Source organism: Phaethon aethereus, assembly GCF_964289735.1.
Source record: "Phaethon aethereus genome assembly, chromosome: 23".
Lineage (NCBI taxonomy): Eukaryota > Metazoa > Chordata > Aves > Phaethontiformes > Phaethontidae > Phaethon > Phaethon aethereus.
In genome coordinates this window covers 1,822,892-1,837,168 of record NC_138599.1, presented here as the reverse complement: position 1 = coordinate 1,837,168, position 14,277 = coordinate 1,822,892, and the positions used below count along the sequence as shown (strand labels likewise).

The 14,277-nt window shown below is 40.6% G+C and overlaps 2 protein-coding genes across 2 annotated transcripts; one reads left to right on the top strand and one right to left on the bottom strand.

Moving 5' to 3' along the window:
• Positions 1 to 152: 152 nt before the first annotated feature.
• Positions 153 to 3,203, bottom strand: LOC309412842 (interleukin-18-like; the record flags this gene model as incomplete). Its single annotated transcript, XM_082009860.1, has 4 exons — positions 153 to 422; positions 555 to 700; positions 1,509 to 1,646; positions 3,137 to 3,203. 4 exons carry the CDS (start codon positions 3,201 to 3,203, stop codon positions 207 to 209), a joined length of 567 nt encoding a protein of 188 aa, XP_081865986.1. The 3' UTR covers positions 153 to 206.
• Positions 3,204 to 11,245: 8,042 nt separating this feature from the next.
• Positions 11,246 to 12,533, top strand: TEX12 (testis expressed 12; the record flags this gene model as incomplete). Its single annotated transcript, XM_082010000.1, has 4 exons — positions 11,246 to 11,305; positions 11,847 to 11,958; positions 12,064 to 12,119; positions 12,393 to 12,533. 4 exons carry the CDS (start codon positions 11,246 to 11,248, stop codon positions 12,531 to 12,533), a joined length of 369 nt encoding a protein of 122 aa, XP_081866126.1.
• Between the last annotated feature and the right edge of the window lie 1,744 nt (positions 12,534 to 14,277).

Below are 14,277 nucleotides of genomic sequence, written 5' to 3'. Positions count from 1 at the left end.
AAACATTCTTCTGCTGCTTTTTGCCAAAAATTTTAATTTATTTTCCTTTGTAAGGTGTTCATTTCTGTACTGACTTATGGTAGCTAAAAACATAAAACTGGCTTGCCTCAGATGAAGAAAGACTAAGATTTCTTTTACAAAAAGCCAAAATATATTTTAAGACTGTTGAAGTATGTCACAGGTTGTGACTCTTGTTCTGACTTAAGTTAGAAGCTTATCTTCATGGTTTCATCCACTTCATCTTCTCTTGAGAGTTTCTTTAGAGTTAATTTTCTTAAGCAGCCGCCTTCTTCAAAGGCCAAAAACATTCCTTGTTCTAATGAGTATTCAAACTTAAATGCCCTGGAGCTACAAGATGTAAATGTCCTTTTGAAAAAGATTATGTTACTTTCACCAGGAATGTCTTTGGGAACTTCTCCTTCCTAAGGAAGAAAAAGGGGATGGGTTAGTCCCAGCACAAGACCTGAGGAGTTTTGTTTCGGCTCTCACATGTTTGAATTCTTAATTTTGCCTACTACTTATGTATATATAAGGTATGGAAAGCAGATACTTACCCTAAATCGAACTATCATTTTTCCATATTCTTTCTCGCAACACATGTAATAACTTTTATCTTCTACCTGGACACTGAATGCAACAGGCATCCCTGCTGAAGGTGTGGTGGTTTTGTAATAGTGAATGTTGAAGTGCATTCCATTGCCTAAATATAAATTGTTTATGAGTAGTAGTCTGCTCAGGAGAGAGCTGCAACAACTTAACCATATTATGTCTTACCATTCCACTGGTAACTGCTGTCTTCCCAGGATACTTTTCCTGACAGGACAGCCAGGACTTGAATTTTTATGACTGCTGGTAGCACATATTTGACTTTCTGCAATCATTCAATAACCAAGATTTTGAATTTGCAAGAAAGCATGGGAAAGTTACCAGTTCGTATGTGTAGAATGTTCAAATCCTTTTACGTGCATGCATAAAGTGAGAATTGGATTTGTAAACAGTCACCTGTAAATCATATATCTGTATATATATGTGATTGTAAATAAATATGTTCAACAAACATAGTTCTGAATGAATTGCTGAGGCCCCCCTAAAAAACCCAAAGCCAAAACCGTAAGTACATTGTTAACTACTACTGTTAGAAGAAAGTAATAGTTTTTAGTGTTAAATACATTGTCTGTTTAAACATAAAAATGGCTTTTTGTAATCCACCACATTAAAAAAAAAAAAATGAAGATCTTATAGTTTGTGATCAGAGGTAACCAAATAATGTGAGTAGCCCTTTTCCGCATGGGACATCCTGCAGGCCTCTGTCTAATCCAGGAATCTAATCTATTAGTAATACACATGACACACAATTTCAGCTCGCTTAGCTTAGCCTTATCGTTACAAATGGAAGTTTAAGTCTTTACTCTCATTATTTAGAGTCAGTGACTACAAAGAACAAAAGCACATCTAGAATAAAGAAACAGTGCAATGGTTATAGTATATGTGTGTGGAAAATGGTGTACCAGATTTCATCTCCTGATCTGTGACATCTTCAAAAGCTGCCATATTTAAATCTGGTCGAACCACAAGCAACTGGCTATTTACATTTCGAAGGACCCTGTGGAGAATTTTTTCCTTACAAAAGGCATCACATTCCAGCCCTGTAGAAATATTAAGCAAAGATGGTCAAGTATTTTAGCTGTAATCTTAACGGTTTGCTACATGCTTAATCTTGTCATTAAGGATACAAGGTGAAATAAGTTCTTAGAATGGCAATCTCAAACAAAATGGAGGCCTTGTCATTCTTTCCACTTGTAGCACTCCAGGCAAGACAGAAGCATTTTCCTGGAATACAGCAGTCTGTATATATAAGCAAGAGAACCTACTGTATCTATTAATGAGAGTTCAGAAGCAACAGTTCTTTCTTTTGCCCAACAATTAGAATTGCATTAAAAGGTCCTTCTGTTAGGGAAGCCACTACCCTGCACCTTAGGAGGAAATAAAGCATTATCAACTTCAGAAGGAGAAGGTGAGCTGTAGCATGGTCTTTTTTTTTTTTTTTTTTCCAGTAGCCACTATCATTTTGAAAACTTGTTCTCTAAGGCACACAAAGCATTTGTGGGTTAGTAAGCAAGAGCAGGTTAGTTCAGGTAAAATTGATAATGAAGTTATGAGCTTTCAGCTTACCATCATCATCTTGGTTCCAAGTGAGCAATAACAAAAAGGAAGGAAAAAACAACATTACATTACGCTCTGCTCCCACAAAAGAAACCACTTTCTACCCAGTTTTGTTCTGCAAGATTGGAAGCCAGCCAGCCACCTACGCATTTCCAGTTGTACTCCCCAGTATTACTAACTCACCAAGCTGAACTGTTCTAGCTACAGGGTGTATTTTGTGAGCATAACAAATTCAACAGAGTGATGAAACCACCAGTCATCTGAGAACTGGAGTTACCACCAAACCAAGAGGCATGCAAAATGTTTTAGGGTTACTTAAGGGTGAGTAGTTCAGGTCAGTTTAAGCCTATAACCAAGGAATAAATGGCATGCAATTTTTTGTTTACATCAGCACCTTTATTCTAAGTGAGCAAAAGGATGAGAAACAGTCATTACAAATTGCTTCTAAAGAGGAGGCTGTTTTCTATATCTTCTAACATTCAAGTTACCCACTTATGCCAGGTCTACCCCATAGCATTACAAGACTTCTGAATGTCCTTTATGGGAGTGTCCAATGACTCATATACTTGGCTAACAATACTTCAAACTGAAGCTTATGGCGAAATTGGTTGAAATCAGACTGATAAAGGAATTGTTTTTAATCAGTATTCAAATAGAGAAAGTTACTAAGTGCTTAAGGTGTTCAACACTACTGTGGTACTGACCTGTTAACACACTGGGACATCTGTCTCAAACTCAGATTCTTTTTGCAGTGAACAGCCTGGCTCCATAGGCTAAGAACTGTCATTCTTCTAAGTGGGTGGGGATTGTAACTGCTTTGAGAATTACTTGGGTAACATGGGGGGAAAAAAACCAGGATTCCACAAAACCAGAGGTGCCAGCCCAAGGAAAGGATTGAATTGTGTATCAGCTTTTGATCTTCCATACAGGAAGAAGACACAGTGTGTCTCTTTCAGCAGTGGGTAGTAATTACCTGCAAAATAGAGGCAGTAATTTTCTCCAAGTTGTACTGCACACACAAGAATCTCTTCACCACTCATCTTCACTCTGCCAAAAACACATGGAGAGGATTCAGAGTTAAGAACAATGCTTCTTACTCTGTAAGGCAAGGGAGTTCTTGGGCTAGTTCTCTTCTAGCATGCAATACTGTAATAGGGCTGGCATGTTTCACCACCTGTTGAAATATTACTTTTTTTAAATAATTGGTCTCCTCCTCTGTTGCTTTTTATAATTAGTTAGAATAACATAAAGCACCCTTCAAGTTCTGTTATTTTACAAAACTTTTCATTGACTTACATGATGTTATATGGGAATAAATAATAATTCATTACCATTTTCTCTTTCTGTGAGAATGCTAATAAGTAGCTCCATGAACATACTTCATCAAATTAGTTCTCGTGGGCCTGCAAAAATTATTTTACTATCACATGGTTATTTGATCTTCTATTTCTAATTTTCAAACAGGGAAGCGACTAAGACTAGATTAAGCACCTTGCTACTGGCCATCAAGCCATACAATCTATATTAAGTCTACATAGACTTATCTTTCCAGGTTCCCTCTATAAAAGACAGAGCTTCTAAAATACCCAAAACTTAGTTCACCTTTGAGTGCCCCTTGGAAAGGTCTGTATCTTTTGCATCTTGAGCTGGAATTGTGTAGGTTCCTAGAGAAGTTGGGATGTAGTTTATTTTGCGGTAGCAGCGATTTGCTTACAGTGTTTTAACTTTATTTGAACTCAGGTTGAATTCTGAGCTTGATTTCACAGCTATTCTCTTTCAAGAGTGACACAGAGAAAAAAGTGAAGAAAAGATGTATTTCCCTTGGGACTAACAAAAGTCATGTTACAAAAAAACCCCAACCCTGAACTAATCATTAAAGACCAGCCAGCTTCTGCACCTGAGAAGTTCCAGACCCTGTTCTATACACTTCAGGGTTAATTTAGAACTATCCCAGGGCTGCACTCTGCCTCTAATGTCAATACACAACACCCTCCAAGAACTCCAGAAGAATAATTGGTTTTAGCTTTGTTCATATTCTCAACCTTATGCAGGTAACAGCCAGACAGGTAAACTTTTTATTCTTTAGCTTTCTGAGATAGTGACTGAGAGTATGTTACACTCTCAGTTTAATAGACAAATCAATGTATATGTTTAACGTATAAAACAAAAGAACAGTGACAGTCACAAATTTGCTATGCCCATTCCATTTACCTATAAGTGCACCCATCCCTTCTATTGTAAAGTTTCTGTTTATGCCAGCAGAAAAGAGATACGTCTGAATGGATTGTATTGCTTTGCAGGCACAAATGTCTACATATCCTCAGTCCTAGCAATGCCCAGGGGAAAAAAATTACAAAATGAAACAAAAGTTATGTGGAGTCACCTATATTGACTAGAACTTGAACTGTAAAGTGTAGTATTTCCATAATTTGACTGCTATGGGATGGTTGATACTGGAAGGAATAATTATAAGAAATAGGCACTAAAATATTTTTACTTTAAAACTGATGATATCATATTCAAAATTAAAATAGCATCTCCTACCTTTAGAGAAAACTGAGAATAAGAATAAAGGGAATTATAATACAACAGAGGAAGACGTGGCAAAGAATTTAATTCTTTCTCTTCTTTGGCAGTAATCAGTTTTAAAATGTCCTATTCTCTGCCACAGATTTGTGAAATGCAGGTTGTCTCTTTCCTTCCTGTTTCATTTGTGTCTGTATCTTAGTAAAATTTTTGTTCATTTTCCTAAAATGCTTTCTGTGGATGAATGCTCTTACCCATTTTATCTACATTTTTAGAAATAAAGGTGTTTTAATTTCCAAAACTAACAACTAACTACTATCTGCAAGATCTGATTTACTTGGCTTTGTGATTGGTGTAAAATTTTTGGCCAGATGCACAAAGTAACACACATACTGACATTCACCATCACTGTATCTGGCCTTTAGGAGCTCAGCACCTGTATGAAGTCTTCAGCCTGGAGCTATGTGCCTAGCCTCTGTATACAATACACTGGAGGAGACTGTCACAGCAGAATGCACAAAACCTTGTTGATCAGACAGTATCAGATAAACAAAGCCAACAACACTGATCGTCAAAACACCGAAGTCACTTTTTATAAGTAGTCTAGAATGTGAAGTGCTTCATTCAAACCTACCAACTCCTGTCAAGGCATTCTTTCCCGTCGCACTATCCACAGAAATAATAAATGTAATAAATGTGTTAAAGCTAGGTAAACAGTGGGAAGAACAGGCTCTTGCACAGGGATTTTCTTTTTCACCACTGGAAAAGATTTATTCTACAAAACAACTGAGCAATGCTAACTTAAGTAAATAAGCACACACATCAACCTTGGGGATTGGGATGGGAGAATCACAGTGATTTCCTTGTCCCTCTAGTAAGGCACTCTGAGGAATGTATTTGAGGGTGATTTTTTCTCATCCTGTTTTTACATGGTCTGTAGCTCTAGCTGGTCTGTGTGGAAGAGACACCCAGGTTCATAGCAGAAGACTGCATCTGTTTCCAGACATGCACACCCAAGCCTTTGAAACGAAACACCACACCACCAAACAGTGCATGCCTCATATGGGGTGAAGTAAACCAAGAAGTCAAGGACTATTCTGTTATTCTAAAGCAGAGGGGAAGGCACAGGCAGGACTCCTTGATAAAGGCTTAAAGGAAAATGCAGCCCTTCGTTTAATGGGTAAAACATACAAACCGACTACACTTCTTGCCCTGATGCGCAGTAAAAGATGGTTAGGTCTTTCACCGAGCACGTTTGAAAGGAACGGTAGAAGCGAGAAAGAGTGTTTCGCTCACCGTTCGAGGCAGTGTGTAGTGAACCTGCCGGCGGAGAAACGGGGGCGCAGGGGAGGAGAAGCGCAGGGCCGCGCCCCGGCGGGTCGCACCCCGCTCGGCGCCCGTGCTGGAGCGGAGCCCGGCGCAGCGCGGGCAGCACGCGGGCGCGGCGCGGAGCTACCAGCGGACAGGCCGCTGCCGCAGCCTGCCTGCGGTCCGGTTCAGGGATGCCCTCCATCTCCAGCGCCGGCAGAGCGCAAGGCTCTGCCTCTTGCTGCAAGCGCACGAAGGCGATAGCTGCCGGTCCCACCGCGGCATGTCCCACCCGCGTCGCAAACGCGCTAGGAGCGAGCACCTCCGCCCCCGCGCGGCACGGCGTACCCCCGCGCCGTCCGCGCTGCTCTGCCCCAGCCCCTGCCCCGCGCCGCGAGGCGGCGGTGCCAGGCCCTCCGCCTAATGCCGTCAACCCCGGGTGCGGCGCGCTCCGCCGGCCGGGCCGCTCTCGGGGTGCGACCGCCCCGCAGCGAGGGCAGAAGAGGCGGCGGCGATCCTACCTCGCTCTTCGGCGGGCTGCGGAGGAACGATGCGAGACGGAAGAGCGAGCGCAGCCGGCGGAGAGGCGGGGACCGTCGACGCCTGCTCCCGCAGCCGGCGCCTACCCGTTCGACTCCCCGGGGCGCGACGCCGGCCCGCTCCCCCCCGCCCCGCATGCAGATGTACCTCGGGCGACGGAGCCGAAAGCCGTGTGGCTGCGGAGGCCCGCCTGGTACTGTCACCGTCGTGCGTTCCTGTGACGCGGGAGGAAAGCGATCTCTGCTGCAGCCGTCTAGGGAGGGGGATTTTAGAGCGGTTTGCATCACTTCGCGACAAAATAAGCCGACTGGAGAAACTGCAGAGGAAATTGGGACTCTTTCCCAAGAGATCTGCCTACGCTTGCATGTATTCTGCGGCACTTCCCCTCCTCGGTGGAGAAAGCAAATCATGCAAATCTGAGGTTACAAGGGAAGCTTTTTGCCGCTCTCTTTATCTCGCACAGTTGTCGTCAGAGAACACGTCTTGTTTCTACAGCGGCATGCTGCACGCCGTTTGCTTGGTCCATAGAGTCGCAAGTCGCGGTTGTGAAACAGATGCTAGCCGTCGGCACGTAGACTTCCCCTTCTCCACACACTTGCACATTGCCTGTAAACATTGCTTCTGCCTGGGGGAAACCAGTTTAGGACTGAAAAACGCGTTGCGTGTATCTAGTTCTTTACACCATCACCAAGGAATATATCGCTGGTGTCTGGTGGGAAATCTTCCTTCTACCTTCCCTCCCTTGGTACATAAATAGCTTTAGAGGAGGAATTTAGGCCCCTTCTAGGGAAAAGGACAGTTAGAAACGGTAGCTAGTAGTCGAAGCCGAATTAATAGATAGCTCCTAATTTACCACCTGTAAATTGTTTCCCAGGTATGTACTAAACGCAGATAAATAAAACAGCGGTAGCTATTACTTATACCTAGCTGCTGTAGCCCCAAAGCGTGATGATTTTTGGAAGGTAAGTGCTGCCTTTGGTGGTTGTGGAGTGCGTAATAGAACAAATGTTGCTGTAACTGCAATGGCAAACACTGTGTAGTGACGGGACAACTAATGCCATAAAAAAGACAGAAAAACGACCTTGGGAATGAATAATTAACCAATATTTTACATAGTTTGTAGAACTTGGCAGTGTTAACTGGAATTTCTATACCTTGATTTTCTGTTTATAATGCTGACTAGCAACGTCTTAAGGCATTTAGCTGTGTAGTTCAGTAGGTAAATTGAGGCTCTGGGCTGGGGGGGGAGAAAGCCCACACCAAAACCCCAAACCCCAAAAAGCCCCCAACCAAAACCAAATTGGAGACCCTAGGATGTTCTCTTGCCTGTCCACATGCCTGTTACTGCTCTTGGAGGAAGACAAACCAAAGCACAATACACGTCTGTAGGGAATGTTTCAAGGTCTGTATCATAAAACTAGGGAGATAATTTTGAGGTCAAAAGCACATCTTTCAACCTCATCTGAAGTAATAACCCTAAAAATAAAACCACTGTCTGTTTTACTAATAATCATGGATTTTGACTCTTCTACTCACAGGGAGCAGTGTATTTCACTGACATGTTAAGACAAAAACTACGTGTGCTACAGAATTTTATCTTCTTTCTTTAAAGTCGTTGAAAGAAACTAATGAAATTGATTCAGAAGAACTTTTAAAAAAAAAAAACAGAAACATTCAGCAACAGAGTAAAACCTCCTGCTTCCAACAAACAAAGAAAAATACAGTTTTGGCAGCTAGTGCTTTCAGAGAAGAAGCATATCATTTACAGACACTCACTTGCACTGACTGAAGTCCAACCAGGTAGCAATATTATGTCATCACCTTTCAAGTTCCCATTTTCTTACATGGTATTCAGTATATGTGTGGAGTTGCATCTACCTAAACCTGTATACCGGAGAGAGAGACAATTTGATTTAAACATTAGATCTAGCTGATTTCACAACAACTGTAATTCCACTGTTCCTCTTTGTACTTTATTTGAATGGTTGGTTCTTACAGGAGAAAAAAATAATCTTTCTAAATTTAACTGCTGCTGGTTCTGGTCACCAGTTTTTGTACATTTTCCTGATAGGCATTTCGTAACACATAGTTCCTTCCTGTGAAGTATGATCAAATTGCCTCATGGTCTTTTTCAACTAAACTAAAAAGCTTCAGCCCTTGAAGTTTGTACCGCTGAATAATTTTCTTCAACTTCAAAATAATATTAATGTCTGTTCCTCACTCCAGTTGACTCTTAACACTTTTTGAAAAATTGGGCACCAGAGCTTTATTCAGGAGAGTTCCCCATTTGGGTGATACTACATGCATTTCTTGTTCCCAGATACCTAAGTTTTCATTTCACTGCAAAAAAAATGTTCTTTAAAAACATGAGTACTGTAATAATTATTAATCATTTAGCCATTTTTTTCCTAATTAACTTTAAATTTACATTCGGAGCACTAGTGAAACACTAAATAATGTTTTACTTGGTACCAAAATTTGTGCAAAAGCACCAAAACCAACGCCAGTCAGACAAAATTGTTTATTTTGTATTAAGTGCTGGCACTAGTATTTTTGGCCTATTGACATTCTACACAAAACTTTCAAGAAGGAAGGCTTGGTCTTTCTTGTCAACCTTTTAGACCGTAAAAATTCAATTAGATCATTTAGCACGTTGAATAAAAGTCTGTATATATTTGCATTTATGAGAACCAGTATCTACCTCATAACAATAGCTTCTATTGTACGTTTTAAGCTTTTATTTCTCTGGGCATTTTAATATCTCCAATCTTAAAGGAACAGTAACTACTTTTAGAGTAATGGCTTAGATAATATTTATTTATTTATTTATTTAAACTCAGCTTTCTCTATAGGCTACCATATCCTTCTGGATGTGGTATTCACACATATGGTATGTGTGGTTTTGAAAGTGGTAAGACAATTCATATGTTTATTTTAATTCAGGTGGTCTGTTAATAAGAATATCTTAACATAGTAATGGTAACTCAATTAGGTAAACACTTTAGGAATATTTCCCTAGTGTATTCTTTCATATCTGTTTCCTAATGTTTAGATAGTATTGCTAATAACATAAAAACCTCTAATATTTTCTGATAATTTTATTAAGTAGGCTGTGGCACTGTATTGAATATTTTTTCTACTTTGGGGAAATGTTTGGTTCTTGTTCTTTCAGTGGTTTAATTTCTTGTCCTGAGTTTTGACTTTCACAGCCTAGTTGAATAACATATGTAAGTTTAATATCCTTTCTTCTCTTAAAACCAGAAATTAAAGATGCAAAAAAAAACAGAGGAAAAATTCCCTTTACTCCAACATAACTTCAAACTTTGCAATGGTTTTCTTCACTGTAGCTAACAAAGCCAGGATTTAGGAAAGTAGTAACTTGAGATAGTATTTAATTTAGTATTTTTGGCTAACAACACCAAGCGTAATACTGAACGAGCTCTCCTGAATCATTGTGTGTAGTTTCTTCCTGTTGTAAGCAAGCCACCTCATCATGTAATCTGACTCAGTCATTGCATGATGCAACCCAATACAGTTTACCTACAGAAGAGAAGCACAGCATAAGGAAAAGGCAATCTTATTTTCCATTGCTTAGAAAAAAATCTTGGTCTCGGCTGTTGTCTAATTTTAGTGGTGTTATTCATTTTAGTGACAGGAATCTCTCAGATTTTACTAATTCATGGCTTGTCTTTTGAAACGGACCCATCTAGCCTGTCTGGCATTTCACTGTCGTCCCAAAACGTTCCAGTGATTCAGACTGTTCCTGGACCCGTCACTGATGCTCGCAAGATTAAATATGACCAGAATTGTTTGGGGAGACAGTGCAACAGGTAGCTACAGGCAGTCTCGTCGTGATGTAACTCAAACACGTAATTGGGACGAACCGCTTCTTCCTGGGGCCGCTGGAACAGGAGACGTTTGGGCGGTCAGCCTTGCAGACGTGCTGCTTAGCTAGCCTTCCAGAGGCGGGCCCGGCTGCCAAAGCCTCTGCAGGAGCGGGCTGTGCGGCCCTCCGGCCACCCATCCCGGGAGCCGGCCCTCCTGCAGCCGCCGCGGCCCGGGCAACGCGAGGGCTGCAAGCGGCCGGGGCAGGGCTCCAGGGCGGGCTCCAGCCTGCCTTAGGTGCCGGCCGGGGCAGCCCTGCCGGGCATGTGAGGAGCAGGGGTCGCCCCTCTCCCCGGCAAGCTCCCCCGCCCTGCGGCCGCCCTCTCGCGCGCCGGCCGTTAACGGCTGCCAACGGCCTCGAGGACCGTTAACCGCCCTGGGCCAGCGCTGCCCGGAGGAGAGAGGTCCGGGCGGGGGCGGGGAGACCTCCTGGGCGGAGGGGGTGCCCCGACGCCCTTAAGGGTGGCGGGTGCTGGGGAAGCATAGGCAGGGCTGGGGAGGGACAGGACCCTCTTGGGCGAGGCGGACTCGGCCGCAGCAGCCCGAGGCCCAGCTTGCGTGCCCTTTGCGTGCACCTCTGAGAGCGCCTGGGCTGTGAGCCCCAGGCTGGCCTGGACAGCCCGGGGCTTGGACCCGCTGTCTCCAGTCCCGATCGGTGATGTCTTTGAGGCTCTGCCTCCCTCCAGTGAGGAAGAGAGCTCCTTCACAGAGGAGTTTACAGACATAGTGGTTACAGGATTTACACATTTTATATACATACATTTTCTAGTCACACAAGATAACCGCTTCCCAAATACAACATTGTACTTTTTATCAGGCAACGATGACAAGCAACATGCCAAAATCTGATGAAAATAGAAGTAAACGTAAAAAAGAGATAGAGGTGAGCAATACTGTATGAAGAAGGGAGGGAGGACCTGGACCCTTCTTCTGGCCCTCAGGGGAGCAATGCAACTCACCCACCCCACCCCCTGCCATGTCCTCTGGCATTGCTATGGGTTCCTGTCAAGGAGAGAGGGCAGGGAGCCCCGTGTCAGTTTATGTAGGGTAAGGAAAATACTTATGACTTTCTTGTATGAGGGGACAGTAAAATGTCTCTTAGTGTTTGCAGTCCCAACAAAATGGGGTATGCACTGCAACACAGTTACGTAGGAATTCTCGAGAGAGAGCTTCTGAAGGGCACCAGCTTTTACTGATACAAGCAAAGATCTCAGGCTGGTCTTCCCACCCACTCTCCTAGTACTGAGATTCTGTGCCTGTTCACAATGGAAGCCAACAGCATTTACACTTTCTCTGAAAACAGTCTCTCAAGATCTTTTTTTCAGTTAAACTCTCTGTGCTAAGCGTGTTTTAAGTCCTAGAACCTGTTTTGGTTTTGTTTGTGGTTTTTTGTTTTTTTTTTTTTTTATGTGCTCTGTTATTAGAATGAAGCTTCAGAAAATCCTGAGTTGTCCTCCCTTGACAAAACAGATTTGGCTTTTTCTGAGGGCTTGCAGTCCCCTTACAAACCTGAACCACTGGAAAAGGTTTTAAATGGTGATGTATTAAATATACTGAAAGTAACTATGTTATTACCTAATTGGATGTTGACATGAAAATTAATTCAACTGTTTAAATAAAATTACTTTGTTCTTTTAACAGACATGAACAAAGAAATTAAGAACTTGTTATCAAAATATGCCCACATTTTAAGGCAAGTTAACTTTGTCCTATTTGTACAGTACTTTCCTAACTTATCTAAATAAGATGGATTACTATGGCTGCAGTTTAGAGAAATTAGAGCTGAAAACTATTGACCATGATTTTGAAATAAAAATGCTGTTTTATTTTACAACAGAGAACTAATTTGGTCAGAAATTGAGTATTGATAGACAACACATTTTTAGGTGAAGCATAAAAGCAATTATAAGAAGTGAGAAAGTTAATGGCTTAGTATTGATTTTAACTACAGATTTTTTCAATTAAGTGAGAGAGCAGCGATGGATGCTTCTTATGTCCAAGAACTTGATGGAATCTTAAAAGAAGCGAGGACCATAGAAAAGCACTTAAAACAGAAAAGGGAGAGTCTGAAACAGAGATTCACTATGATTGCAAATACTCTGCAAAGCTAAATGGAGTTTATTAGATTGCAGAAATGCAGATCAAAACTTGTAGTATATTTCATGTATTAAAATATAAACCATGATGAGTGCTGTGACAAATGTTTCATAAATGTCTTATGTTAATACTTCTATCAGTTCAGGAAACTTTCAACAACTTAAGCAACAACTTTTTTTTTTAAATAAGTAGATAACATACATAGGGTATTGGTAGTTAGTAAAAAACAATACTAAATATCCATTTTAAATCCTATGACTTCAAGGGATTCTGCACATTAAAACATTTTTTTTTACTTGTTGATCCATTGACTAGGCTGCCCCCATCCTTCCACCCCTATAAAATATTGGAAGCATTTGAAAAAGAAAGTAGAATGAATTTTGTGTTGCTTGGCTTTAAGGCTATGGAAGTTCAATACAACTGAATCCAGAAGCAGCCGTGGTATTTCTAATGTCACTGCTAAGGATGTTTTTCTCCTTTATTGTTACAACCAATCTTTTGCTCTAGAACATAGTACAGAAACATTTCTATGAGACATCGAATTTTGCAATGTACATGGAAAAGGAGCTCAGATATTATTTCATATTAACCATTTTCTTTTTTTTTCTTTCTACTTTAGAAAACATTTTGGTGCTGAAATCTTAGTAGAAGGTACTTGCAATCTTATTTCCATTTTGTCTCAGAATATAAATAGATTGAAAAGATCAGCTTAGAAATAGGAGAGTTCTATTAAGAATACTACTTTGGGACATGTATAGAGAGGTATAAAGTCTTAATTTGAAAATATGTTTTAATACTTCTACAGCTTTTCAAATTAAACCAAGGCCTTTTTGATATAAACATAAAAGCACATAATCAAAACTTTGCTAGTAATGTCCATAAATAATTAGATAATGGTAACATAATCTAGAATTACACTGCTCTCTCATTATGTTATTTAGGTACATCAGTATTGTTTGCTGTATATCCAGTTTATTTAACGATGCTTATGGAGTTTTGGAGCACTTTGTCTTTCTTGTCATTTGACTCTGTTAAAAAAGATGAAACATAAAATGTACAAAGCATCATTTGTACAAATTGTGAGGCTAATGTAATAAAGAAAAGTGCTGGATAGTCCTGTTGCTAGTGTAAGATATAGTTATATCTTTACCCCAGTACTGTATACTAATTTTCTCTTTAAATCCTTTCAGACTTAATCAATCCTCCTTTCCTACTCTTATTAAAGAAAAGTCACAAGCAAATGTGCTACTGTCAAACTGATACTATTTAAAACAAATAATGAAACTGGATATCTAGGGTGGGATTTTTCAAGGTATTTAGATACCTAAAGATGCAGATATGTACTTAGTAGGATTTTCAAAGTGCCTAAGCATGTAAGCGCCTTAAATGCTTAGGAATTTTTGAAAATCCCATAAGGAGCCTGTCTGCATCTTTAGCATCTAGAGACTTTCAAAAATCTCATCACTAGTGTACATCATATTTTACCAGTCTCTTACTTTTTCCTAATAATCACAAGGAGTGATACATACAAAGTATGGCTATAGTAACCTAGCTGAGATTATGAACAGTGTGGTTATCCTTATTAAAGGGAAGTCATTCACAGCTTTGTAAGATTTTGAAATAGGCATTTAAAAAAACTGCTAAAAGCAACAAAGCTTCTGTTTTTGCTGCATGAATCTATGTGAAGATATTTATATAAAAATAAACACCGACTAAGTAAAATGAATAAAATACGTAGTTTTATAACGTTCCATCTTG